Source organism: Ruditapes philippinarum, unplaced genomic scaffold, assembly GCF_026571515.1.
Source record: "Ruditapes philippinarum isolate M1 unplaced genomic scaffold, ASM2657151v2 ctg13057_1_1_1_1, whole genome shotgun sequence".
Classification (NCBI taxonomy): domain Eukaryota; kingdom Metazoa; phylum Mollusca; class Bivalvia; order Venerida; family Veneridae; genus Ruditapes; species Ruditapes philippinarum.
This window is the reverse complement of record NW_026867335.1, coordinates 1-26,178: the sequence shown is the minus strand read 5'-3', so window position 1 is coordinate 26,178 and position 26,178 is coordinate 1. Positions and strand designations below refer to the sequence as shown.

The 26,178-nt window shown below is 31.2% G+C and overlaps 2 protein-coding genes across 2 annotated transcripts; one reads left to right on the top strand and one right to left on the bottom strand.

Moving 5' to 3' along the window:
- Positions 1-8,521: 8,521 nt before the first annotated feature.
- Positions 8,522-11,676, bottom strand: LOC132735766 (CD209 antigen-like protein A). The gene is made up of 2 exons (XM_060722757.1): positions 10,690-11,676; positions 8,522-8,716 (listed from the first exon to the last, which is right to left on the bottom strand). The coding sequence occupies exons 1-2, from the start codon at positions 11,634-11,636 to the stop codon at positions 8,566-8,568; spliced, it is 1,098 nt and encodes a 365-aa protein (XP_060578740.1). The 5' UTR covers positions 11,637-11,676; the 3' UTR covers positions 8,522-8,565.
- Positions 11,677-17,187: 5,511 nt separating this feature from the next.
- Positions 17,188-25,789, top strand: LOC132735767 (cyclin-Y-like). Its single transcript, XM_060722758.1, has 4 exons — positions 17,188-18,030; positions 22,850-22,927; positions 23,541-23,590; positions 25,538-25,789. Exons 1-4 carry the CDS (start codon positions 17,850-17,852, stop codon positions 25,772-25,774), a joined length of 546 nt encoding a protein of 181 aa, XP_060578741.1. The 5' UTR covers positions 17,188-17,849; the 3' UTR covers positions 25,775-25,789.
- The last annotated feature ends 389 nt before the right edge of the window (positions 25,790-26,178 follow it).

Genomic DNA, 26,178 nt, shown 5'->3' with positions numbered 1-26,178 from the left:
TTCACTGAACGTTTTATACTCCTTTACATACAAATAACAATACGATAAATATTTTGCCAGCCAGATGGACATGTGTAGGACGCCATATTTGCAGAAATTAAAGTATTTACAATTTTTGTTTGGGTTTCCATTAAAGTTTCAATTTTCTTCATTTGGTCACTCAGTAACATCTCTATTTTGCTAACATTTAGTTTGGATTCCATTTCTTCTTTCGAAGCTATTAATTCAGCTCTGAGCTCGGAGAAGTTATTGGTTAGCTGATTAGTTTGTTCGTTCACTTGACTCGTAAGATTTTTCACTTGATCTCTTGTCCATTGTTTCTCTCGCTCAAGTCCTAACGACACTAGTACTCGGCTTGAGTTTATTCCACTTTTTTCAGAATTAGTTTGTTCCTTTCTAACCGACCGTTGATCTGTTTTGTGACACATTTGATCCTTTAGGTTGATCATAGAATTATTAAATTCCTTGAAATTTTGTTGTAATGACCAAATCATTTCCTTTGCCAAGTCGTTGTCAGAATTCAATCGTGTTTCAATTACACCAATTCTTTTTTCGATAATATCAAATCTGTCTCTCCTTTTTGTATCCACCATTAAAACAAATAGCGATAAAAGACAAAAATATTTCATAGCATTCCCCATTATATTTTGCGTTGGTTTAATATTTTTCTCAGAATATCTTAAAAGTATAATTAAACGTTTAGATTAAAACGTCTTTGAACAACAATAATTATAAACATTCAAATACGCTCAAAATACGAAATCCACTTGATGCGTGTGTTTCAATTGTTAAAGTGGTGTTTTACGTCTTTCTTATTTCATTTTCAAGTAGAAGGCCAACGTAAAATAAACGTTTAATTGCCAGAAAAATCCTCTGCGATAACGATAAAAGAGAATACTGGTAAGTTACATATCAGTTTGGCAATGATTGATGCTTCCATTTTAGATAAATGCTTTAGATAAGCATAAACTTGTAAACAAATGATAGCTCTAGACAGAGCCATGCAATAAACCATCGTATTTTTATTTGGAAGTATCAAAGAAATCTTGTCAGTAACAAAACAAACAATAAACAGATGGTAAGTAGATATAAGTGATGTTACATTTAGTGTATATGTATATTTTAAAGCTGCATTCCTCTAGATATGCCAAAATATTGCATAATAAATCAAAGTTGATAAATGTAGTGAGATCTTAAGAAAAGTTAAAAAGTAAAAATTTCAATGTTATGTGCGATAAATTACCGATTTTGCAGTATTTTCCATTATATTTGTACTGCGTTACTTACGCAGTTAGGGCTATTTTGCATATTTTCATCTCTTTTTATTGGGGGGGGGGGGGGGGTATCAGTCCCATCTCAAAGCGTAAATTAGTTTCTTTGTTCACTTCACAATATTTGACTTTTAAATACATTTTCATTTTTTATGAAAATATAGCAGGAATCTGCATGTGTGCTGTTTAAATGCCGATTTTGCCGATTAAGTAATAAAGACATCTTGTTTATAAATTTATTATCATGCGCATACTAAAATTGTTCTCATCTCCATTGATTGCATTTGCATCATTATTTTTGCAGGCATGATATTGTTGTAATGCACTCTTTGAAAGACAGATAAGCGTCTTCCAGGTGAATTGTCATAAATATTATATTTATGTTTCATCCTATCTTATCCCTTCCGTGGATGGTTCCAGATGAATCGAGTGCTTTAAAATGACTTCATAATGGCGCATTTTATGTATGAACTGTGCAAAAATGACGTCCGTCCTTTCGGTACATTTTAGATTTGCACTGCGTGGACAGGGTGACGTCATTTCGCCGTTTTGAAAGAAGTGAACAAATTCATACGCTATTGTGAGATAATAGTTACGGATGAATGATATTCATTTCCATGAAAATAAATTGTAAAGAAAACCATGATGTTTGTGATTTGTGGTTTAGTTCGGAATGTCCGTCGGGACGAATCTTCCAATCCAAACCGCTTCATATGACAGATATTAGTAATCAAACGAAATGCGGTAAGATCAACCTTAAATTTCAACTTTCGACTATATGACCTTGCAATGCAACATTAGGTAATGTAAAGTGACACTTAATATTTGAATTGTTTGTCAGGCGATTCTTTAATGTTTCCCAACATTTAACAACAATAATAATGATAATAAACGATACTTAAGTTTAGTTGGGGTTTTTTGGGTGTTTTTTTTTTCAAAAACCTATAGCAACAACGTGTACGACATTAATCATTGCAGATTGCAGTGTGTCACAATGCGATGGTGTGCGTCAAGTCGTTTGTTGAATGTTGAGTTTCGTTTTCACGAGGCGAAATCGAGTGTGACACTAACTTGATTCCGTAGTTTCTTGTTCTATTTCTTTTTTACATCACTATTATATCGTGGGAAAATCGTTGAAACAGAAACTGCAGTTAATAAAGGTACACGTTTTAACAGAACAGATGTTAGACATATCATATAAGTTTATACAACCTTGAATTATATCCAAAATCATAGTTTTCAAATATAAACAACTAAATTGTAGAGCATGCTTCAGGGGGGGGGGGTGTTGTTTTTTTATTGTTTGTTTGTTTTTTGTTGTTGTTTTTTTGTTGTTTTTTAACCAAAAAAAAACTTTTATCGTGTAAGCAAGTTTGCGAGATAAAAAAAATGCAAACTCTCTTGATTTAATTTAATTTACCTAAAATATGTTTACATGTTTTTTTTTTAGTCCCCTACCAGTTTACCGGAGGGGACGTTAGGTTTACCCTCCGTCCGTCTGCCTGTCTGTCTGTCTTTCTGTCCGTCTGTCTGTCAGTCCGTCAGTCCTTCCGTCCACAAAACTGGGTCCCGCGATAACTTGAAAAATACTGAAAATATTTTTATGAAACTTGATATATGGATAGTTGGCAGTATGGAGATTATGCACATTTTTTTCTTTTCTTCTGGTTGCTATGGCAACAAATAGGCTGAAAATATGGCAAATTTTACACATAAACTGGATCTATTGATAACGCAAAAAGAACTGAATATATTTTTATGAAACTTGAAATATGGGTAAATGGCAGTCTGAAGATTATGCACGTCTTTTTCTTTTCTTCCTATGTTGAAAATTCTGGTTGCTATGGCAACAAATAGACTGAAAATATGGCAAATTTTACACATAAACCGGATCCAGTGTTAACGCAAAAAATAATAGAAATATTTTTATGAAACTTGTAATATGGGTAGATGGCAGTCTGGAGATTATGCATGTCTTTTTCTTTTCTTCCTATGTTGAAAATTCTGGTTGCTATGGCAACACATAGACTGAAAATATGGCAAATTTTACACATAAACTGAATCCAGTGATAACTCAAAAAGTACTGGAAATATTTTTATGAAACTAGATGGCAGTCTTGAGATTATGCTTGTCTTATCTGTTCTTCCTATTTTGAAAAAATATTGGATGCCTTGGCAACAAATAGGCTTAAAACATGGCAAATATAACAATATTTGTGATTAGTCAAAAAGAGCTGAAAATTTTTATGAAATTGCATCTTTAATTCAAGAGTTATCTCCTTTTTAAGAATTTTGCTTTTAAAAATGTTATATATTGGTAACAGGGATGTTTCAAATATTAACTTTAGAGTGTCCTTCAGTCCGTCTGCCTGTCTGTTCATAAAAACTGTTTCCTGTGATCACTTTTAAAGAAGTTTTCCAACAAATTTACTTAAAATAGAGAAAAATTGAAACATTAGTGAATGGCCAATGGCCCTTCAGAATGTTGATGGGGTTCTAACCGGTAGGGGACTTATGGATTGCTTGCAATACAATGATAATTGCTTGTTGTTGTTGTTTTGTTTTTTGTCGTTTTACAAGATAGCAATTGTTTTGTTGTGTGTTTGTTAACTTGTTTGTTTTATCACAAGCCCACTAGCACCGCAACATCTCACATGCCCACTAGTACTGGTTTAAGAAATTATTAAACAATTTTAATATGCATATATATTTCTTTCAAAGTGGACACTATTGGTAATGAACACAACAGTGTCTATGTGCTGATATGTTCAACATTGACATAACTAGATTCACAATTTGGATAAGAAGTGAGATAATTATCTTTGACTGTGGGTTTTTTTAGACGTTTCCTCCTATTTTATGCATTCAATGCCCATAACAACAATCCAAATACAACCTTGATCTTAATAGTAAAATTAAATAATAAGTTATATAATGGTAATTGTTTTGTTTTGCATTGTACAATTGTAAGATCAAAATATATTTCACTGAATGAACACCAGATGCAATATTTTCACATGTTAATCTATGACAGCTGGTGTTCACGACTCAAATACAATTTGTTCTTACATGCAAAATAAACCATTTTTTATTACTCCAGTGCGTTTACTTTGTATAAGTCATTTTCACTGTTCTACTGAAAAAAACATGTAATAAAAACGAACAACAATGACGTGATAGTCAATATTTAACATGTTTCTGCAGCTCTTGATATTTAATTGTAGACAGTTAATGTATAGGAAAGAGTTCACTATTTAATGGCGGGCAAATTATTTCGTAACATATAATTCTATTATACAAAGTTCTGGAAAGTATCATTCTGAATTTTATATTTGTTTTGATTTTTTTAGATGACATTCTTGAAAATGGCCACGAGGAGTACTTATCTGAAGGAGGTAGGGTTAAACTATGCTTTTGAATTTCAAAAATAGATCTAAAATGTTTAGTAATGCTCTTTTACTATAAATGTAGGACTTGCATGTTAAAACAATAATATCTGAAAATCACAATTTTAAGAGAGGTATGAAACCGAGGTGTTCTTAATGTGTTTTCTTTTTGTCGAAAGCTTATCTAGAAATATATCACTGTAAGCTATAAACAAAGATCAACAAGATATATCAAAGCCCTTTTTCTTATTTTTATTTTGCAGATGAGCCGGGTGCTGATAAGCCGGCCAAATGTGTTCAGAAAAGTTCTTAACTGAGAAATGTAAGTTTTGACTCTTATCAAGGTATTTACTTTTATTGTTCATTGTTATTGTTAAAGTTTACGAAAACGCCACTTTCTTTACTATTCATCTCTTGAACATTGTTGATGCTATACGTTTGTACAGTGTCATTTCTATCACTGTTACTCGTGATAAGGTGTGAGAGAAAAAAAACGGGAAAAGGGAAATCTGTCGAGAGCTCTTACAATGAACAGCCGGTGGAAATATTGTAGACTGTTTTTTTAAGTCTGTTTATATGAGACTATGTAAAGTGAAACATCTGTCATGAACCGTAGCAATGATTTAAGCAGTATTTAATCCCCAATACTAAAAGTATTAAGTTATTTTTATTATATAATCATCACCTAAATCATCATAGTTGACTTCAAACCTCTAGTCCCTAAACTATGTGCGCTCGAACCCCTCAAGGAACTTGAAGTGTTGTAGTGTAGACAAAAAATATGTAAGTGTTCCTAATATAGGATTTTAGAGTTACCTAACTGGCTATCATAATGTTTTTTAATAGTTTGCTGAGGATGAGTGTAAAAGACTTAAAAATTGAGGGGACATCTAATCTTCAGGATGACATGCAATGGAAAGTAAAACTAAAATGAAATCAACCAAATGTTTTATTAAAGTTTTTATTTACACTTAACTAATAGGTATTTAAAGCTAAACAGGTTTATAATATGTACTTGAATATAAACTGTTTATTTATTTATTTATTTATTTATTTATTTATTTATTTATTTATTTATTTATTTATTTATTTAACTAAAATATATTATCATTAGAAATAATGGTGAATTAAAGATTAGAATCAGTTGAGAAAAGAAGTGTCAAACATGTAATAAGGTCTAATTAACTAACAATGTATGAAAAAGAACCTTAATTATGTTCTATTAGACTGGTGAATATAACTGCATGTAGTAGCAAACCCCGTTTAAAAAGTATACTAACAAAAATAAAAAGTCTCATTCAAAATTGCTGCTACATAGAACAAAGAAAAGATAGTAACTAATTTAAATTAATTTTGAAAAAGAAAAAGACTAAAATTACTTACAAATTAATCAAAAATGTTTCAGTGAATTTCTATACAATTTCTAAGGTTCATTTATAGTGCCTAAAATAAATTTATAACTAATTGATTAATCAACATTACAGGGCTTTCACAGATGTTGCTTCTTCCATAATTTGTAGCAGAATCTCAAAACTGTCTGACAAATGAATTTCTGAATCCCAGGCGGGGAATACCATCAACATACAGGTGACAATGTATGTAACAACTTCTCTGATTGGTCTGCAATTATAGCTTATCAGAATTTAATTAACAAACGCATTAGGCTTATAAGTTCTTTACATAACTATTCTTATAATAGATCAAGATTCATGGAAAAGTTTGAGAAACAAAATTTACATTTTCTACAAAAGATAATAACAATTATAAAATTCTACATACAAAGTAATTAAAAGAATGGAAATACTACAAAGAAACTAAACATATTTATACACATATGTAAATACTAAATCATAAGCCTAAAAACCAGTGTAAGTGAAAGTAGAACCATTCTCTATATATTGTATACAACTATATTTAAAGAATCTAAGGCCGTGTTAAGTGACTGTATGAGAATGTGTCAATAATATGTTTTACAAAGTTACTCAATTCAATTATAATTAACATTAAATTAGTGAATGATAACAATGAAATGTCCATAAAACAATAAATATCCAATTTCATAAAGTTTTAAAATAAACATCAATCAAGCTAAAGTTAAAACACTTATTTCTTGAAAATATATCCATAAAGATTATATATGATGTTATTACGCACTGGAACCCGACTTTACAACAAGAGGAATAAAAAACAAAATGGAGAAAGTTAATAACATACTCGATTTGGTCGACGACAATGATGATGAGGAGGAGGAGGAACACAATGATGAATATGATGTCCGTTATATAGTGCTGGGGTCACGGTTCTCGGTAAATATATATATTAGATATTGATATTCGCTGTAGAATGGAGGGCTTCATGTGACCATAAGTACATATTGCGCAATAGTGCAAAAAGATTGCTCGTGGTATCCCTCTAATGTGAAGTATCTTCGATTAACATAACAAATAACATGTTTTGAAATAAAATCACAAGAACACTTGAGAAATGACCCCTTTTTGAACTCTTGAAAATGCCAAAGTCCCTCTTACTATACATTATTACTTGTCGAAATATCTACAACCTCTGGTAAAATCCCTAATACGGGCCTGTTTACAGTTCGTTATTATAGATATGTAACTTTTTTTAATATCCAAATTTCTTACAATCGACAAATAAAAAATCAGTACAAAAACCAAAAATGTAAGATCGCATTTAGTTTTTGGTCAATGATAACAAGCCGTTACCAACAAAATTATCTATATGAATAAGAGCTTTGAGTGTGTTGCGAATACGAACCATAAACATTTGATCACCTTTGGCATGTCCTCAATATAATTGGTACGGACGTTGAATAACAGGTTATTAACAATACGTGGATGTATTTGAATTCTTTCCACAGCTTGAGAGCTTGAGACGTAATTCACATCACATTTGGCGGGTATAACATACTGTCTCCATCTGTACAATTATATACGTACAAATAGTGAACAGTTTGATGTTGAATAACCTACACATATGAGGAAAATAACAAATTATACTCAAATGATTAAACAAGCTTAGGATCATCGATATCACATATGTTAAATTTACAATTTTTTACTCATACATAGACTAGAGAAACTGTAATATCTTACACTAAACCAAGCAAATTGTTTGAAAATACATGTGATGAAATTCAACACAATACGTTCAGTCAATGCTTCTGTTTATTTTCTTAAAAAATATTGTTATGTACAGCATAACAGTGTTCATTCACTTTTTCAAAATAAACTTTCAAGCTCAATAATTTATTTGTATTTCTATAACAAGTTTAAGGCGTTAACGAGGCCCTGTCGGGTTATCTGAGAGTAAATATTCCTGTCCGTGACGACAGCCGGTGTTTTATTCTTTTTTCTTTTTCTTGGGTTGTGTGACGGGTTTTCTAAGCACCGTGTAAAGAGTAGATAATTGTGTCTGATATGCAAGAAATTATATTTCAATTCCACGTTTCAGCCGACATATTTTCGTTTTGAATGTGATCTTGTGATTTATATATGTGCTATATTACTCAACAACATATTTCTCAGTTCTAAATTTCTTTTTTGAACTACAATAAATATTACAGTTCAACTAATATCGCTGATTTATAAACACTGAAAAAATATATGTAATTAAGTTTTAGATTGTGTCCAAGAATAACACAATATTTTAGCAAATATTTCAACTGGTCCATGCGATTTCTATTCATTGGCATGAAGTATGTAATGAAAATGTGAAGCTTAATAATTATAAAGGTTTAGAAATGTTATACTGAAAAATATGTTCTTTAAAATACCATAAAGATTGAAATTTTACGTTTTACGTTTGAACATTATCAAGAACTAAAGGTAAAGATCAAGTTGTTTATTCATACAAATTACAATTGTAAAGTGATACAAACAAACCTTGAATCAACCAGACTTGATAACTTTCGTGACATCTTTTTTACAAATGAATTTCATTACGTACGAACATGGAGAGAAACGCCAATTGTCGTTTAGATAATATTTGTTTATCCCAGCACAATTGTCGAGATAAGCTCTGCTATAATTTCCAAAGTTTCTGAAAATGAATATTTAGATAATCATTATTTATGAAAATGATTTCTTCTTTAACAAATGCTTAAGCACTGCATTGACATAACTAGCATGTTTGTTATCAATAAGCTTATATTGGTACATGTATTCACAACTTTGAAGCTATATACTTTTATGCTTTGACCTAAAGAAATGGCATTTTTTTCGTGACAAGCCATTCCATTAATGAATAAATGCGTATTTTAGTAACTTAAGTGGCGGATTGTCTGAATCATTTTGTGAAACCCATCTGATAAATGGAATGACTTTTCAAAAATTGATTTTGGAATCAAATTAAATTAAGCGATGTCTGTATATAAGTATTCTAAGTTTGATAAACTATTCTAACACTCTTCACACTACTCCCCTTTCAAACAGATAGAACAATCCAGTGCTACATGACATGTTCACGCTCATTCTCCAGCACTTATCTTAATTTGAACTCCATAACACTAACATTTTTCACCAAATTTCAAAATCTTGGTAACAAATGGTAAAGCATTGTTTACTCTTTAAGGAAATGAAGCTGCCATTACAATGATGTCAAGTTATAAGAAGATATGTAATTTCGAAGTCAAGTGTAAGTCTACAGAGACGTGACCGCTGGGTATTTTGTGAAAATTACCCGACTGAACGGCAGTTTATTCAAAATGAATGAATATCTTATGAGTGCGCATCTAAATATGATAAAATTAAATAATTATTTGTAGTAACTGTTCAATCCAATCATCATATGAAACTATTACGTACCTTTTTACGATATGTCAAATTTCAAATCCAAAATGAAAGTAACTGGTGCAGCAGATTGTTCACCTGCAGTTTTGTATAGAGTATTTTCATTTTTCTGAGGTTTTCACATGACCAAAACGGAAGGTTATTAAATGTCTTAATTTGTCGTTGTCTTAAAGAAGGGAACACATCACCACTAGTTTCTTTGGATGTTATTTTACTACCAAAGTTAATACAAATTATTACAGATATTCTTAATTATTTAAATATAGAGTTAACGCTTGTTTTTCCGTGTTATAACGTCTTCAGAGTCCCGAGGAACGTTTGGTGCCGGGCTTGGGCTCCTACAGTTCCGAGGGACTCTGCAGACTTTATAACACGAATTAAACGTGAGTTGACACTATTATAGCATAAAATTTTAAAACCGATTCATGATGTATATTTAATACAAAACACATACATTAAATCCTTGTGCTTGGACGATATTTAATTAACCAATTCTACATGTTTTACGTTTGCGTTTTATATTTTGTGGCCAACAACTTGGGAAATACAAATGCTAAGAACCGAACGGAATTTCGAATTTTAATTAATTTAACAAAGCTTAACATTGGGGATTTATTAACTCAAGAAAAAACATTAAATTACTCTACCCAAGAGAAAATATGAGTTCAGATTGACGATAGAAAAAAAGATCAATGACATCAGAATTGTATGTTTATATAAAAAAATCATGCACTAAACATTATTCTCTCAAAGAAATATAAAGCGCATTTATGTAAACATCAATACAAAACATTTTCTCATATTCATTTTGTGTTATCTTGTTTTGTAAGTTAATTGGAAGGTTAAACAGAATGACAGATATTTGTTTACATTGACAACTATCCGTTCTTTAGAAAGAAAGGGCGACACCAAAGATTAGCGGCGAGGTCTATACGCCGTATTTCTGGCATAGTAACTTGAATGCTGCACGACATTATGCGATTGATCAATGATTCAAATCAATAATTTCTATTTAACAAGAGCGCATGACTATTTGGCAAACAGGCTATATCGTCAACTTTTTTTTTGTTTCTTTTCTGGGCTCTGTTTGTATTGCGCATAGGTTAAACCGGGCTATAACAATAGCGCGTGACTGTGTTAATACACGGTTTTGGTCCCGTTATAACATGAGCAAAAGAAGGGATTTATGCTATAATACAGGTTAAGATTATCATATGTACGTACGTGAAAGATGCAGGTTGACCCGTTCTTTCTGAAATCCAATGACCCTCTCCCTCCTCATCAGAAATACCAACCCAAGTCCATGTTTTAATTAAACTTGTGATAAAACTATTCTCTGCTTCATTTTCAATGTCACACAAGGTCGCTCCTATACGCTTACAATGGGCACGTGCTTCACTGAACATTTTATGACCACCAACATACAAATAACAATACGATGAATATTTAGTCCAATCTGATGGACATGTGTAGGACACAATATTTGCAGAAATTAAAGTATTTTCAATGTCAGTCTGGGTTTTCTTTATAGTTTCAATTTCCTTCAGTTGGGCGCTAATCAACATCTCTATTTTGCTAACATTTAGTTTGGATTCCATTTCCTCTTTCGAAGCTATTAATTCAGTTCTGAGTTTTGAGAAGTTATTGGTTAGCTGATTAGTTTGTTCATTTACTTGACTCGTAAGTTTTTTCACTTGATCTCTTGTCCATTGTTTCTCTCTTTCAGTTTTGTCTAGCATGTCAGTTCTGAGCTTCGAGTAATTCTTGATTAACTCGTCAGTATGTAAATGAATCTGATTTGTAAGGTCTAAAAACTGTCTGTCTAACAAATCGGAATGTTCACCCATCTGAGTTGTAAGGTTTCTCACTTGATCCCTTGTCCACTGTTTTTCCCTATTAAGTCCTAACGACGCTAATACTCGGCTTGACTTTAGAATTTCAACACTTTTTTCAGAATTAGTTTGTTCCTTTTTAACCGACGACAGTTGATCTGTTTCGTGACACATTTGATCCTTTAGATTGATCATAGAATTGTTAAATTCCTCGAAATTTTGTTGCAATGACCAAATCATTTCCTTTGCTAAGTCGTTGTCAGAATTTAATCGTGTTTCAATTATACCAATTCTTTTTTCGATGATATCAAATCTGTCTCTCCTTTTTGTATCCACCATTAAAACAAATAACGATAAAAGACAGAAAATTTTCACGGCATTCCCCATTATGTTGTGCGTTAGATTAATATTTCTCTCAGAATATCTTAAATGTATAATTAAACGTTTAGATTAAAACGTCTTTGAACATCAATTATTATAAACATTTAGATACGCTCAAAATACGAAATCAACTTGATGCGTGTGTTTTGAATGTTAAAGTGGTGTTTTATGTCTTTCTTATTTCATTTTCAAGCAGAAGGTAAAACAGGCTAACGCAACAAAATTAACGTTTAATTGCCTGAAAAAAATCCTCTACGATAACGATAAAAGAGAATACTGTGTTCCGGTAAGTTACATATCAGTTTGGCAATGATTGATGCTTCCATTTGAGATAAATGCTTTAGATGAGCATAAACTTGTAAACAAATGATTGCCAATATAAGCTCCAGGCAGAGTCATGCAATAAATCATCGTATTTTTATTTGGAATTATCATAGAAATCTTGCCAGTTACAAAACAAACAACACACAGATTGTAAGTAGATATATACGTGATATTGCATGTATGCATATTTTAAAGCAGTACGCCTTTAGATTCATATAAATTTTCATGAAAATTTTAAAAATGTATTTAAAAGAATAATATTGTTAAGTAAACAAAAGGAAGCAATTTACACATTATCAGTGGCACTTGCAACCATCGTAATTTACCAAAAAAGGTCAAAATATGCAAAAATAGCCCTTACTGCGTTATTAACACAAATACTTAAAAATAAGTCATTTATTTAATCACACAAAACATGCATATTGTTACTAGAATCTTGAATCTTATACTTTTTTTAGATCTTTGTACAGTTTGATCTTATTGAAATATTTTTGGATTAACCGGGGGGGGGGGCAAGTTGCTTTAAAGCTGCGTGCCTCTATATGAGCCAAAATATTTCAAGATAATTAAACTTAAAAAAATATACTTAGTCTTAAAAAAAGCAAAAAGGTTCAAGATAAAAGTAATAAGTTCCATGTTATGTGCGATAAATTACTGATTTTGTAGTATTTTCCACCCTATTTCTTCTGCGTTATTAACGCAGTTTGGGCTATTTTTGCATATTTTCACCTCCTTTTTTTTTTGGTAATTTACATGGGTTATCATTTACATGGTTGTCTTTAATGCGTAAATTAGTTTCTTTGTTCAATTCACAATATTTTACTTTTAAATACATTTTAATTTTTTTTATGAAAATATAGCACGAATCTGGAGGCGTGCTGTTTTAATGCCGATAGTGCCGATTTAGTAAAAAGACATCCTGTTTCTAAATTTATTGTGAATATTATCAAGCGCGTGCTAAAATGGTTCTCATCTCCATTCATTGCATCAGCATCATATTTGCAAGGATGATATTGTTGTAATGTACACTAAGCGTCTTCCAGGTGAATAATAAGTGTGGAATTGTCATAAGTATTATATTTATGTTTCATGGAACGTTATCATCATATCGTATCCCTTCCGTGGGGGAGCCAGATGAATCGAGTGCTTAAAATGACGTCATTACAGCGCATTTTATGAATGACCTGTGTGGCGTCCTTTCGGTGCATCTTAGATTTGAACTGCGTGCACAGGTTGACGCCATTTCGTCATTATGAATAAAGTTGTAGATTCATATGTTATTGTAAAAAAATAGCTACGATTGAAATTATATAAATTTCTATGATATAAATATTTCATGGAAATAAACCATGAGAAAATATGGTAGAATATGCAAAATATGATATTCGGCATGTTTTCAGATCGGAATATCCCTCGGGACGAATCTTCCTATCCGTACCGTGTCATATATGATAAACCTTAACTTTCAACTTTCGACCTACGACATAGCAATGCTACATAACGTAAATAGATGTTATTTGAATTGTTTGCCAGGCGATTTTTTAATGTTTCCCAACATTTACAACAATAATATTGATAATAAACGATACATAAGTTTAGTTGTTTTTTGTTGTTGTTGTTGTTGTTGTTGTTGTTGTTGTTGTTGTTGTTGTTGTTGTTGTTGTTGTTTCAAAAACCTAATATATAGCAACAACTTGTACGACATTACACATTGCAGTGTGTCACAATGCGATGGTGTGCGTCGAGTCGTTTGTTGAATGTCGAATTTCGCTTACACGAGGAGAAATCGAGTGTGACACTAACTTGATTCCGTAGTTTCTTGTTCTATTTCTTTTTTACATCACTTTCGTGGGAAAATCGTTAAAACAGAAACTGCAGTTAATGAAAGTACACGTTTTAACAGAACAGATGTTAGACATATCATATGTTTATATAACCTTGAATCTTATCCAAAATCATAGTTTTCAAATATAAACAACTCAAAAAAATGTAGTTTAAGTAGAGCATTCTTCGTTTCTTTTTGTTTTTTTGTTTTTTTGTTTTTTGTTGTTGTTTTTTTTTTCTTTTTTTTTCTTTTTTTTTGTTGCTTTTTTCTGTTCTGTTGTTATTGTTTGTTTGTTAACTAACAAGTTTGTTTTGTTATTGTTGTTGTTTTTATGGGGGTATGTCTTTCTTTTGTCTTTATTGTGAAATTTGATGTCTTTTACGGGAAATGGTTTGGAAAGGGTTTGGCAAAAGGGGGAGGGTGGTGGAGAGGGTTTCAGAATAGGGTAGGTGGAGAAGAGTTTAGGCATTCCTGGGTGGAAAACAAGTAAGCATTTTTATAAGGGTATTATTTCATTATTTCTTACCTTGTTTCTTGAAGTGGACGTAATAAATGAAAATATATTCACATTCTCCAAATGAAGCATACAATACTATACTTTTTTTATATTTAAAACAAGACCATGGATGTTAAATTTGAGTGAAATCCACCAACAGTAATTCCATTAGATTTTAGTTTTAGAGTACAGTGCTTATTCGCGAACTATATATTTATATGCATTTTTGAAAGTCGTTTTTAACAGTTTAATTTTTAGACCTAAGAACTAGAGATACAACAATGTCTGATTTTTTTTTTTTTTTTTTTTTTTTTTTTATTCTTTCGTCATAGAATTGCCAGATTTATGTTACCGGCATTTCTGTCCTTCAAATGTCAAATAAAATGTATATGTTATAGAAATGCCTGACTTCCGTTAAAGAAATGATAGAAACGTCTTATTTCCGTTATAGAAAATGTAACTACCTGATTTATGTCAATGAAATGCTAAGAAAATCTATGTCATAAAAATTCCTTTGCAGATTTTTTTTATTTCCGTCCAAAAAATGCTTGATTTTAGTTTAAGGATTTCTTGATTTCTGTCATAAAAATGTTCACTTCGGTCATAAAATGCTTGATTTCTTTTAAAGATTTTTGATTTCTGTCATAACAAAATGTTTAATTTCTGTCATAAATTTTCGTTGTATCTAGAAAGGTTTTATTTCAGTCATAAAACGCTTTATTTCTGACCAAAAAAAGTGCAAGATGTGGGCTGAGTTGATGTTTTGGCTTAATATGAAGTAATGCTTGTTTAGCTGAGTAAAAGACAATAGAAAAGGAAATGAAAAAGGGATACCGGTAGTAACAATAAGTGGAAGGAAGATTAGGTTAATTTATGATTCTTGGGCTGAGTAACAGTTGTATGCTGAATGAATATATAGGCTTGGTGAAAGAGTTTAGACTGCGTGAAGGGTGTGGATTGCGTTGATTTGTTGGCTTCAATAAATGTGGAGTGTGATGGTAAAAAAATGAAAAGAAAAAAAAGGAAATAATAAAAATATGCACAATTATTTGGGGAAAAAAATGAAAATATATATTTCTTTATCTTGAATGATAAATTTTGTATTATCTACATTAAAAAAAATATCAAGAGATGCCTAATTTTACGGTGGCACAAAGGTGACATGTGTGTGTTTTTATTTATCTCGTGCGCACGAGATATTATATCGTGACCACAAGTTACTAAGTCGTGGCCACGAGATAGTTAAGTCGTGGGAACGAGATACTATGTCGTGGCCACGAGATCCTATGTCGTGGCCACGAGTTACTAAGTCGTGGCCACGAGATATTTAAGTCGTGCGCACGAGATAAATGACCAATCAGATTACACTATTTATATGAATTTTCCTAATTAACTAGACATGTGCTATAGTACAAGGATGCCCCTACTTCACCTGGCTGTAAAAGTGCCATTGATACAAGTTATTGATTGGTCAATGATTAAGCGTCCTTGTGAACCTGATTTTTGACCCAATGGCCTCAAAATAGTTAGGTGTCATCTACAAATCTTTCTTGGTTATATAAAGTTAATAACCTATGGCTTATTCCTTCTTAATCATTCATCAGACAAGGATTTTACATGAAGTGTAATGTTTACCTTGACCTCAAACATCCTTATTGGCTATTTAATGTCCATGGGCAATGTCCCTACCAAATAAAATAAACAAGGACTAGTTCCTTCTAAAGTTATCGAATAAACAAAGTTAGCAGGCCATTGTACGTACAAACTGACCAATTCTCTCATAGAATTGTCCCAACAACGAGCTAAAATATAGTCAAAATTAATGTCTGATTTATCGGCCTTAGAAGGTGACTTTCTAATATGATCCTAAAGACATGTATCAAGTTAAGAGTGAACACTTCAGTATTTTCAAAGATAAATGCTGCATGTAAATCTTTAAAAAAATCATAATGGAGACGGCCCACTGAATTTTCGTACTATATATCCTATAGTAAATCCATCACATCTAAGACTAAATTCTCAACACAGCATATCCCGTACAGGCATTTGGTGGCTAAAACTTTCAATAACATACTATCCAACTAAATTTAGTACAAAAAATAATACATTAGCCCTTGGACTTTTCCTGCAGTTTTAATTTGTGTAAGCACTACAACTATCTCGTGCCCACGACAATGTAACTCGTGGCCACGACATAGTATCTCGTTCCCAGGACTTAACTATCTCGTGCCCACGACAATGTAATTCGTGGCCACGACATAGTATCTCGTTCCCACGACTTAACTATTTCGTTTCCACGACTATGTAACTCGTGGTCACGACTTAGTAACTCGTGGCCACGACATAGTATCTCGTTCCCACAACTTAACTATCTCATTGCCTCGACTTAGTAACTCGTGGCCACGACATAGTATCTATCTATCTTGTGGCCACGACATAGTATCTCGTGCGCACGAGATAAATTAAAACACACACATGTCACCTTTGTGTAACCGTATAATTCTGTTATAAACATCCGAGGCTTAATTAAAGACATGTAAAAATAGAGTGAATTAAGAATCCCTAAAGAAAGCCCAACGCGGCACTGCAGGCTCGGTTTGATTGAGCCTCTTCATGGACGGTACTGTCAAGTGCAAACTGCCGTCCACGCCCCCTAGCGCCGGCTTAAACAGAATTCGACATTTAACATGAACTGGTAAAATTTAGAATTTTGAAACATCCGCAGATGTGTTCATATGGCGGTTATAAAGTCTTATCAATCAAATCCGTCTAAATTAAAGTCTTTGCGTGCTTTAATATTACTTCTCAGTATTTATTTGCGTTGGGTTTGTTTTCCGGAATTATAACCAATCAGAATTGTTCAATGTATTAACCCCGTCTAAAAAGTCAGCCTTCCGGTTATTATTTTTTCGCCGAAAATCAAAATTTTGATGGTTTTTCTCAAGAAAAATACGCAAGATCATATTAGACTGCATCCTTTACATTATACATGATATTGTCGTTGAATCATTCTTCCAAGCATAACAGGATAGAAATTAAATAAGTATTCAAACCAAAACATCGAGGCTTTTCAGAATTTTGACAGCTTGACCCTTTGTGCGGATCCTTACCAGCTTACGGCGGATTTTCTTGTTGTATCGTTTTTTCCCCCAAAAAAAGAATTTCGAATTATACTGAAGCAAATGTTTACGATTACATAATTTATGCCCTGAGTTTTGTTCCCTTCATGTTCTCATTTTTGACATAAACATGTGACTTGAATTTCAAACTGAAATTAAACATCTTCAAGGAAGTGTGTTGTTTATTGTACTTAAATATTGTAATACTGAAGGTGCTTTTGTATGGATAATAAGATCAAATTCAAAGGAGGAGTGATTTTACTTTGAACTGTTGAAGGCTTTAGTTTAGAACAAAAACAAGGGCGCAAAAACAATGTGGCATTTACCGGCATAATATTGAAGGCCATCTAACTTTACTGTCGGCAGTTCATAGCTGTAAGTCAGCTTTGATAAACTGAGATATAAATATGGGTAATAAATACAGTTGTTGCGGCTATAAAAGCTCTAAAAGGAAGAATAGGGAGGAGTCGTATCAACCTGCTAGACATTCTAGTCAACAAGAAGAGTCTTCTCATGCAGCTATTCAGCAGAGTTATTCCTCTTTACCAGGGGTGCCTCATATCAGTGATCGTGAAAACCTACCTGAAGGTATAATTTCCATATGCATTTTGACAGCATGAGAATAATTGCCTGCTGCACAGTAAATGGGCCAATTGTGTTAGCATCTAAGTAAAAAAATAAAGTTAAACATACAAGACAATATTTGCTCTTTTTAAGTACCTTAAGGTGTCTATAACAATATTTTTGGAAAGAAAGGATAACTTTTTGAATACTTTTTTCAAAATATTACATCTCTTGCAGACTGTGCGGGTAGGGGACGGATGTTACAAAGATATACTAAAAGTCTGAATATCTTACAGTTTATAATAAAAATTGTATTATTTCTCTTTATTTTATTAAAATATTATGTGTTCTGATAAATGTTACAAATAAAATCCAGAAAATTCATCTTGGATAAAAAATATTTGCTTTCAAATTTTCAGTATTTTTCACACAAAATTAAATTTTCAAACATGTTAGAAACAGAAAGAAAAAAACAAGGATAGGTACACCAAATCATACTTAAATCAAATATGCAAACACATTTCTTATAAAACAGTAGAAATTATAGGACTTTGTTATGTATATTTCTTGTCAGATAACCCAAAAATGAATTGTATCAGGGGGACGGATGTTACATTTTTGGGGGGACGGACGTTACAATCGATGTTTAAAGCTCTTAGTTAATACTTTTTTTGGTTTTATTTAAAAGTAATGAAATTTATAAAAGTATATGCTTTGTACAGTACAATAAATGTAAAATAATTGAACAAATTATGAGAAAAATGTAGAAATATACCTGACAATTATGTAGTTTCTTACTATTTGTGTTTCACAATGAAAAGTTGCATTGACTTAGTTTTCTTCCATTTATCTTACATTTGAATGAACATTGAAATGTTTGGAATATAATAAAAACATTGCTTATTAAATAAAAGAATCTTTGTTTCCAGATAATGCATTCATGTTAAAGAGAGAATGTCATACCAACGGTACCTTTCTATACATAAAAATTATTTACAAATTACTTAAGTTAAATAATAAGATATATATTTGTAAAAGATATGATACAGTGTGAAGTAAATAAGAAGTTTTCAGATTGAAACATATGCAAGCTTGAATTTCTCATTACTAAATACATAAATTATACACAATTAAAATTTTAATTAAAAATCATAAGATTTTAAATTGTTGCAATTAAGTTCTATTGATTTGATGAAATTTTAAGTAAATTAATGTGGAATGTTAGCAGCATTATCCAAAGATTTCATTATGATTCAGTATCATAATCTCATTATTTCTAACTTTTAATAATTCTCTGTGTAAATATTTCAGTGTACATGAACTGCTTAACTTAATAAACTAATTTGTCATTCAATAAAATTTATAGGTGCAAAATAATTTTTACAGAATAATTTTCACAACTATCCCAACTTTTTCATTACAGGAATCCTTACCATATCCTTTACATACAAGTTTCTTTCACTTTATTAACAATAATTAAATGGGTCAAATTGTATGGAAATGTGCTTGAGATTTTTTTTGGGGAAAAAATCTAAAAATTTTAATCAGGGTGTTGAATTATATTTCTTTGTTTATTTTTCATTGACTACATATTTAGCCTATAAATTTTTGAAGTTCAATAAATCCTTTGACTTAATTGATCTTCAACTTTAATACTTAATGACAGACATTCTTGAATAAGATATGGTACTCCCACTGTTTTTAAGCATAATATATATCACCCTTAATTGGCACCCCTACTGTTTTGTAATATATCACACTTCCCAATATACAATATACACAGCTCCCAATATACAGCTCGTTAACTTCCAATAAAGTGCCAGTCCCTTCTGTGTGTATAGAGTTAGGATCCATATCCCACTGTTTTATGAGGGGCTGGGATACATGGATTGTTAATTATTTAAGGCTAAAGAATTTATGTTTAAACAATTGACCAATTTTAATCACAAAGATTCTTTCAACATCTCTATCGTTTGCACCTTTTTCTATATATCCTGTTATGGATTTTTTGTTTGTTTCTTCTATTATTTTTTTAAATTGTATTTTATTTGTTGTGTGAAACATTCCTATACAGTTGCAAAGCTTACTACTTCTCTATCATGCATCATAAGAACAAGATAAGTTTTGTATTACTGTAAAAAGAATTTTTAGTTCAATTCTGTAACATCCGTCCCCTTCTGTACTCTTAGTTTGTAACACAGAATGACAAAAGATTATATTTGTTATAAATTCATATAAGCTTAAATATTATCTTAATAAACTCATTGGTCCACTTGAGGTTAAAAAATAACATATAAATTTTATTTCAAAGTAAGGCCATTTTTTTTTTATATTTTGGTTTACTGATTTTTTTCCAAAAAAAGGTAGGGTCGGCGGCGGGAAAAAAAAAAAAAAAAAAAAAAAAGTTTTCATAACTATAAATGTGTGCATACATATACATAGTACTTACTAGAGCAATGAAATTAAATACATCGCCGATTGTCTATTCCAAAGATTGTTTAAATACACAAAAAAAAAAACTTTTGCTCATATTGCCATTGTTTAAAAACACACATGAAATCTACACACAATGACTTATGACAAGTGGCAAGGGAGCTCTTCAAAAAAATCTGTCATTCTTTGATGTTTACACACTGCTGTGTAATCTGAATCATCAAAGGTGCCGAAAATCAGCTGACTTGCACTCATTTCTTTATAGATCAGATGTTAAAAAAAAAAGATTACACAAAGTCATGTTCAATTTTGCCCATTGTGAAAATATTTTTATCGGATAATTAGCTGGTCAATTTTTGACATAAAAATCTATTAAAAGTAAGTGCGGGCATTTTTTTTATTTTGTTTGTTTGAAACCTGTATTCAATCTGCTTTTAAAGACTAATTTTTTTTTGTTAAATCTGAAAATACTGAACTTGTCAATTGCAGTAGATTTCTCTCGCTCTGTCCTTGAATGTAATTACTTAGGTAATTTGGCGTGTTTTTTTTTTGTTTTTTTTGGTTGTTCGGTTGTTTTACATTTTTACGCATTTCGACCTTCAATGCATTGATGAAATATGATCAAAGCCTAATTATAATTCTGTGAGAATGGCTTGACCCCATTTAACAGACATTCTTTCATAATACACCAATAAACACTTTGCCCAACTAGCAGACGACAGGCTATTCTCGAGTAAAGATAACCGGTTGCGTGTATAAATCGTAGGTAAAATAGTCTGGCATGTGGTAGGTTTAACAGTTAATTAAAATACTTACCGCAACATTTCTTTGACAAGTCGTATTATTAGCAGCGTATTTCAAGACAACACAGAATTTTTTTGGGGGCAGATTTTTTTTTTTTTTTTTCATTTTCCCAAAATACAGAGTCGGCGGGTCTGTAAACCGAAATATCAAAAAATAATGGCCTAAATAATTTTGATTTCAGAGCAAAAAATACTGATTTTTTTTCAAAATTAAGGAATTTATAGTGTTTTTTTTTAATTTTTTTTTTCATAAATACATCATTTCAGTGCTTTATTTCTGTTATTTCTTCATTTTTCAATGTAACTTTGGTGTTTTAGTGTAAAATTCCCTTTTCAGTTACAGTTTATACGAGATTTAATAAGCACCTTATATAGGGGGACGGATGTTACGGGGACGGATGTTACAGACAACTTTTACATTATTGTATTTTTTTTTTCATAAACATAGAAATTGGCAGTTTTTGTAACATTTTCATTGTAAGGCTATCATTTAGCACCAGAAACATTTTTTTTATGAGTATTGATTTAAAATTGGATATTTTATGAGAGGGGGACGGATGTTACGGTTTTTTCATCACAAAATTTTTTTTACCACTATAATGCCTACTATGATAAAAATGTTTGAAAATTTGAATTGAAAGCACTTAACATATGTTTTTAATTCATATTTCATTAGATTGAGACAATAAAGTACTATTTTATTTGTAACTGCTTAAAGGTATACTTGTTTACTTAACAACTGAATTTTGAAAAAACTGATGCATTACAAAAGTCTGATTTTACTAAAATCATCTTAACGATAAAAACCAGGATGATGTATACCAAGTTTTATATATCACTGGAAAGGTTATTTAATTTTCTATGTGCATGTAAAAAAATTTAAGTGATAAATTAAAACAGATAATAGTGGTGTTAATTCTGAAAACACCAAAAAAACAGATGCTAACACATTACATGTAAAAATGGACATTTTTAGGGTATAAAAATGTCTGTATCTTTATTTTGGGTAATGCTATCCCAAAAAAATTTTGGGCACATTTGCTTTACAATAAGTCCTTTGTAAAAACACAAAAAAATAATAGAAAATGCAATATATTTTTTGAAAAAGCCTGCATTACATGTATTTTTGAAAAATTGGCCCATTTACTGTGCAGCAGGCATAATGTGCTGCCTGATGCCCCTCTAAATGAATTTATTTTTACATATATAAGTAGAACCACACTTTAGATTGCATGATATTATTCTTAGAGCAGTATTTGGTGTTTGTTTGTGTCCACAACACAGTCACAGAGGTTTTGCGCTGGTTCTCTTTAAAAAAAATCCAAACTGAATACTGAACTGTGACAGAACAGTAATTAATATTGCATAAATCTACATGATCAGGTGAAATCATAATTCCGGGTTTATAATTCATAAATGAACTTTTTCTTTCTTCTTTATTAATCCATAGGGTTACATATGTATTGTTATAATATAACTCTTTTGTTAAATTTTTGAACTGTTGACATAAACTTTCTGTATAGATTGGCCATTGTACTGCAGCTGTCTGTAATTCTGTGTGTACAGGTGAATAAATGAAATCTTTTCGTGATAATTCTTTTTTTCAGATAACATAGGAGATCCTTCAAACAATCCCTTAGAAAAGACCATGTTTTACAGGCGGTCACAGATAGAGATTAACAAAAGTAAGTGACGGTTAATAATTAAAAAAATAAAATGTGCTGACTGTATAATTATTGAATATTGGTCATTGACCAAATAATTGTCTGCTATTCACATTAAATATTTATTATGTAAAAATTATAATTATAAATGCTTTATAAACTAGAGGCTGGGCAGTCATCAATAAATTCAATATTTATAAGTTTTCTTATTGATAATATCCCATAGATTAAATTTTGATACAGATATGGGAAAAAAATGCTCTAATTAAACAAGACTGTATGGCCATCGCCAGTGAAAATTAGTTCGGGCTAGTGAAAATAATAAAATTTAGTTAAATATATAGTAGAAGAAATTCAAAACTGGAATTCTGGCTGGTAAATTCCAAATCTTAAATTCATTGACTGTGTCCCAAGTGAAAAGTAAGTAGGTATCTTTATATTTATGTACTCAGTAAAAGCTTTAAACAGACTCAACTCTGGTCATTTCAGAAAAGCAATAAATGGTGGAGACCCCATTTAATTAGTTGGGGGAAAATAAGCATATTTTTCATTGGGAATCTATTGGTCTGATAGTTGACGCTGTGGTGACTTAATTTAGATAATAAAATTAATGTACATGTGTTACTATTTTTAGACAATAAGAAAAGAAGAAGAAGTCAGTATGATGACCATGTCCATGTGTTGGTATGTAAACTTGCCTTAGCTCAAATTATATTAATGTGGAATTGAACCTGAACCTTTTATTATTCTACAATGGTGCACTCAAAATTTATATCTGTTTATCATTTTATGCCACTTGTGACACTGACTACAGTGTTGGAGAAGGACCTATAGATGCTTGCAGAAATCATGATCACAAAGTAGAAGAATATCACTTTTTTCACTGACATTATTCATTCATTATCATATAAAATATCAGCGTGAAAAGTGAGTTTGATGTTTTAAAGTTTGTTTTGGCTGGTGAAAAAGTGAGATTTTAGCATTTAATCATTCAAGTGTTTGTCTGGTGTATACAGTATTTAGTGTGGTGCTCCAACACATTTTTTCAGTCTCACTCATGTTAAGTTGCTTTAGCTCAAATCAGTGTTAAACAAAGTACTTGTTAATTAAATCTTTATTATTTTTATGCAGTAATGTTCTGTCAATATGTTACAAAAGAATTTAATAAAATATTTTTTATTGATTATTGCCATATTTAAGGTTCAGTGTTCAATCTAGAGCGCGCCATTGACCCCCTGAAAAGGCCGCCGGCGCAAAACAAAATCAACTGTGGGCGCACTCATAGAAAATGCCCTAAATGACATTAGAATGCTTTCTTAAACCTGATTAAGTACATAAAAGAAGTTTCTTGTGAATAATATTAATAAATACTGAATTCAAAACTGAAGTTTGTATTGAAAAACAAGAGCATGTTGGTAAGATAGTTTACCGCACTCGGTAACCCATTTAAAACCTTTATGACGCTACACTCTCTCGGTCCGGGTCTGTAAATACTATGTAGACTTGTTCTTCGTACCGTAACTATAATTACTCACTTTTGAGTCACAGTTTTTATAAGCAAAACAAATCGTGACAGATAATCCAATACGTGCGTGTAGTTATAGTTTTTTCACGGACAAAACAAATAAATATGTAATAACTTTCAAAGGAAAAAAATATAGATATATTTGTGAAAAGTGCGAGTTAATTATAGAGAAGTGTGCATAAATTATTACGAACACGCCTTCATCCAATTAAAAAAGTCTTAAAGATGGAAGCAATCAAAACACGATTGGCTAGAGAGTGTCTGACAATAAGTAAATTAACTTTGCTTGGTCTTTGGCTGGTCGGCGCTAAAACATTGTGCATATCATTAATCAATACAGACATCTTAAGCGTGACGTAAGAACTGCTGCCCTGACAAAAGATCAAAGGTACATATGTCAATATACATTGTCTTAGCACCTGTTGACACTTTGTTTTTTCGCTTGGATATATTGAGAAGGGTAAATGTTTTTAGCGACTATTGTAAGTTTATATTCTTCATAAACAAAGCTAATTTCAAAATATGATTTTCCTTTATATATCGGGCGCTGATTAAAAAACTGAACATTATTATCAAATATCCTGGTAACATTAAAAATAAGATTCATATTTTTCTTTGAACATTATGTCATCGCGTTTCTTTACCAATCAGTTCTTAAAATTGAGCCTGTATCAATGCTTATGTCATTTTTTTAGTTGAGTTGTTTTGGAATTTTGCAACCGTTTTTGGTCTAAATATGGTACGTGAACAAGTAACTTAAAAGATACAATACCTTATTTGAATTTGATGTTCATTTTAAGTGTGGGCCCCCTTTTTTCTCAAATGACCCCCTTTTTAAAAGTTTATGGGCCCAAAGAGCCCCCTTGGAATTTGTTCTAGATTGAACACTGAGGTTTGATGTGACTTCTGTAAAAAATGGCCATTTTTGTCAGTTTTGGGGGAATGAAATTAGTAATTGTTGTTACAGTAAAATGAATAAAGTTGAACCTCATTGAACCTCAATTTTTATGAATGAAAGGTATTGTATAGCTGTGTTCTGCTTCCTAAAAATCTGAATATTTTTATATATATAACTTGATAACATACAATTATTTTCTTAATTTTAGTCGCAGATAAATGGGTGCCCATATGGCAAGCTGAAAAAGTACAGCTCTTGTTCGACTATATATATAGACGATTCGACGGTCAGTCAACCAAATCTGAAAAATACAATCAAGGCTGTGACATTAGCCGTCTACTTTCATATAAAGAATCGCGAGAGTAAATTTAACGTGAGGACACTGGAGATATTTGACGAGAAACTGCATCCACTCTCAGTAAGTAAACATTTGTTCTGGAAATGAAAAATGGGAAAAGAATTAAAGGTATATGCTTAATTTTTCCATAATTATAGGCAAAAAGAAAAGTATGTAAAGAATTTATTAAAGCGTTGCATGATCAAATGACAATCCTTCAAGTAGACCAAATTAACCTTGACCTTCATTCATAAATGACCTTGACCTTCAAGGACAAATGTCTAAATTTTGCTTGTTATTTGCTTATCTTTGCTATTAGTGTCTTTAATTTTGTCATTTTGAATATGATAGCTGAAACATCTCAAATGTACTTCTGCGAATTCACTTATATTAAGTTATATTCATGGACATGAAATTTTGTGGTTTTATCAAAATGGGCATTTTCGTGGGTTTCTTAAATTCGTGGATTTTCAATTTCTTTTGTAAAAAAATAAAATAAATATAACCTAATG